The sequence below is a fragment of the Oncorhynchus mykiss genome, chromosome 1, assembly GCF_057628025.1.
Source record: "Oncorhynchus mykiss isolate SJ-2025 chromosome 1, ASM5762802v1, whole genome shotgun sequence".
Lineage (NCBI taxonomy): Eukaryota > Metazoa > Chordata > Actinopteri > Salmoniformes > Salmonidae > Oncorhynchus > Oncorhynchus mykiss.
In genome coordinates this window covers 10449858-10453694 of record NC_143022.1, presented here as the reverse complement: position 1 = coordinate 10453694, position 3837 = coordinate 10449858, and the positions used below count along the sequence as shown (strand labels likewise).

General features: G+C 45.2%; 1 protein-coding gene across 1 annotated transcript; it reads left to right on the top strand.

The window, feature by feature from the left end:
* Positions 1 to 521: 521 nt before the first annotated feature.
* Positions 522 to 3121, top strand: LOC110530072 (protein ANKUB1-like). The gene is made up of 4 exons (XM_090182786.1): positions 522 to 590; positions 1623 to 1833; positions 1977 to 2091; positions 2602 to 3121. Exons 1-4 carry the CDS (start codon positions 522 to 524, stop codon positions 3119 to 3121), a joined length of 915 nt encoding a protein of 304 aa, XP_090038912.1.
* The last annotated feature ends 716 nt before the right edge of the window (positions 3122 to 3837 follow it).

Sequence of the window (3837 nt, the reverse complement as noted above, 5' to 3'; positions counted from 1 at the left end):
CTGTTTCCCGGGAAATCCGTTAGTGCTGGAATTTGCGATTAATACTTTTCTCATGCCGAAACCAGATTAGATACATACCGGTAGTTAAATGACAAAAAATATGATATTCGCAATGTCATTAAACAACAACAACAACATAAATAGCTACTACAATTTCGAAACATGATTTTGTCATCAATTCAGTACCATTTGTTTGATTTTGTGGACCCACGACTAAGCTTTATCTATGTTAGCTAGTTGCTAGCGACGCTAGTCAGCATAGGCTGCTACATGATAAATAGTTTGCATTAGCGAATTAGCTACCTAGCTAGCCAGCATAACAAGCTGTCAAATCCAGTGGAAACCGATGCAACCCTGCTGCCAAATAAGGGCTAGCTCGATGACCCGTGGTAACAGTGAGGTCCCCATGAGTTTCAAGGCTTTAATAAGTGCTATCGTGCAGAAAAGGCGAATAAAATACTGGTTGATGAGCTAGCTAAATTAGCAAGACGGGTATGACCGTTAACAGCGTGCATGCACAAATGCATGACGACACTTTGAATATAAGTGAAGCAGGCATGCAGAACGAGATCGCCCCACCAAGCCAGATAGTAGAGGGGTACAACAACGCCGGTACACAGAGGCATAGCTCATACAATTATATTTTGTCCGGGTCAATGACTATCCTTGTTGAATAATAAATACCTGCGTCAAATATATGGCATCGCATGCTAGTGCAAAGATAGCTTGCATGAGTTTTTTTTTTAAATCCGGTGATAACTCAGTACAGCACATGAATTAGAAAATGTTGTTACAAGTTTGAGCCACGAGATGGTGGTAGATTATACATTTAAATAGCATGGACCTTTGATTTGTCTCTGGATAGAAATTGCCCTTGGGCACAGATCTAGGATCAGCATACTCTCACCAAATCCTAACCTTTACCATTAGCAGTAAAAACACAAACCAGACCTGAGATCAGTGCAAAGGAGCCACTTCATCTTACCCCTGTAATTATATGACTCCTAACTTATATATACTGAGTGTACCAAACATTAGAAACACCTTCCTAATATTGAGTTGCACCCCGCCTTTTGCCATCAGAACAGCCTCAATTCGTTGGGGCATGGACTCTACAAGGTGTTTGAAAGCGTTCCCCAGGGATGCTGGCCCATGTTGACTCCAATGCTTCCAACAGTTGTGCCAAGTTGGCTGGATGTTCTTTGGGTGGTGGACCATTCATGATACACACAGGAAACTGTTGAGTGTGAAAAACCCCAGCAGCATTGCAGTTCTTGACACAAACCGGTGCACCTGGCACCTACTACCCCGTTCAAAGGCACTTAAATATTTTGTCTTGCCCATTCACCCTCTGAATGGCACACATACACAATCTATTCCTCAATTGTCACAAGGCTTAAAAATCATTCTTTAACCGGTCTGCTCCCCTTCATCTACACTGAAGTGGATTTAACAAGTGACATCATTAAGGGATCATAGCTTTCACCTGGATTCACCTGGTCAGTCTTTGTCATGGAAAGAACAGGTGTTCATAATGTTTTGTTTACTCGGTGTATAAACACAACGTAGGTATTTATGTAAAACAAGTGAATTTACTGTTTATCCATGGTCTTATACTTCAGCGGGAGCCGGTGGTGCGTGTGTTCAGTGCCGTGACGGGGGAGACCCTCTCAGTCTTGGGCACTGTGTTTCTCCTGAGTGCGTCTGTGGCCAGGCTCATGACCCTGGTGTCCCAGCAGTGTGTGCTTCCCGTCAGCTCCTTCAGACTGAGCTCTCCCACCGGCCTGCAACTCTACGATTGCAACCGGCTGCACGACTACGCCATTGACCTGGGTATGGCCTTCCTTGTGCAGTAGATCAATGGTCCTCTGGCTCAACACCTTATGGATGTAACACAGAGACAAATGGTCTGTATGGAACACATTCTTGGTTCATGGCAACCAGGAGGACAACCTGCATGTGTCTCTGTCTCCCAGGGGCTACTCTACGGTTGGACACCTGGGATGGGTGGGCAGAGTTCCTCAGAGGCTGCTTCCTGGGACACAGACTGACCGTCCAACGACACCTGTCTAGGGAGAGACCTGTGATGAGGTCAGAATACACATCTACACACTGAACTGTATGATAGACTTACTATCAACAGTGATTGTACTGAACCTTTATATAGCTTACAATGATGGTACTGACCCTGTATATAGCTTACAATGAAAGTACTGACCCTGTATATAGCTTACAATAATGGTACTGACCCTGTATATAGCTTACAATGATAGTACTGACATTGTATATAGCTTACAATGATAGTACTGACCCTGTATATAGCTTACAATGATAGTACTGACCCTGTATATAGCTTACAATGATAGTACTGACCCTGTATATAGCTTACAATGATAGTACTGACCCTGTATATAGCTTATATTCTCGTGTTTTTTTCCTTCATATGTTTTTTCTCTTACCCTGATCTTTAATACTGCATTGTGGGAAAGAGCTTGCTAGTAAGCATTTTACTGTACTGTTTTATAACCCACTGTATCTTGTGAACTTGCCAAAAAAAAACTTGAAACGTGTTATAAATACATTGATTCTGTATTATTCCAGGTTCCAGCTCCGGGTGGCACTCTACATCGCTGCTTCTCAGGGCCACCTGGACCTGGCCGGCTGGCTGCTGGAGAGGGGGGTGCGTGTCATTGAGCCGGTGGGGGTTCACCCTTACCGTGAGTGGTGCCACCAGACGGCCCACCCCGACGTCGCCAAGTGTCCCGCTGTCGCCTCCATCGAGCGCGGCCAGCTCACCATCCTCAAACTCTTTATCGCCAGCAGCGTTCTGACCCTTGCCTGTCGGGATCCCCAGGGTCGTGTCCCCCTGAGGATCGCCCTTCAGTACAGCCACAGGGAGTGTGTGAGTCACCTGGCCACCAAGTTGTGCTCTGTGGTGGTCCTCCCAGGTATGGCCCTGCCCATGCGGACATACCTCCAGATAAAGGGCTGGGTGAGGCTGGGCAGCATCCAGGCACTGCATGGGCCTCAACAGGGCTCCGTTCAGGACCAGGGTGGGCGACACGGTCCTGGTGGACGGCTTCACCCTCCCCAAGATGTCCTCCAAGCCCAGGAGGAGTGAGGCCAAGGCGAGTAACAGGGTGATGTCCACAGCCTCTCGACGTTTGACCCCCATCAACTGCCCATCTCATGTATCCTGCCCGCTCCACGCCCTGGCATCCCAGGATAAACCTCTTCAACTAAATCAAATCAAATCAAATTTTATTTGTCACATACACATGGTTAGCAGATGTTAATGCGAGTGTAGCGAAATGCTTGTGCTTCTAGTTCCGACAATGCAGTAATAACCAACAAGTAATCTAACTAACAATTCCAAAACTACTGTCTTATACACAGTGTAAGGGGATAAAGAATATGTACATAAGGATATATGAATGAGTGATGGTACAGAGCAGCATAGGCAAGATACAGTAGATGGTATCGAGTACAGTATATACATATGAGATGAGTATGTAAACAAAGTGGCATAGTTAAAGTGGCTAGTGATACATGTATTATATAAGGATGCAGTCGATGATATAGAGTACAGTATATACGTATGCATATGAGATTAATAATGTAGGGTAAGTAACATTATATAAGGTAGCATTGTTTAAAGTGGCTAGTGATATATTTACATCATTTCCCATCAATTCCCATTATTAAAGTGGCTGGAGTTGAGTCAGTGTCAGTGTGTTGGCAGCAGCCACTCAATGTTAGTGGTGGCTGTTTAACAGTCTGATGGCCTTGTGAGGTAGAATCTGTTTTTCAGTCTCTCGGTCCCAGCTTTGATGCACC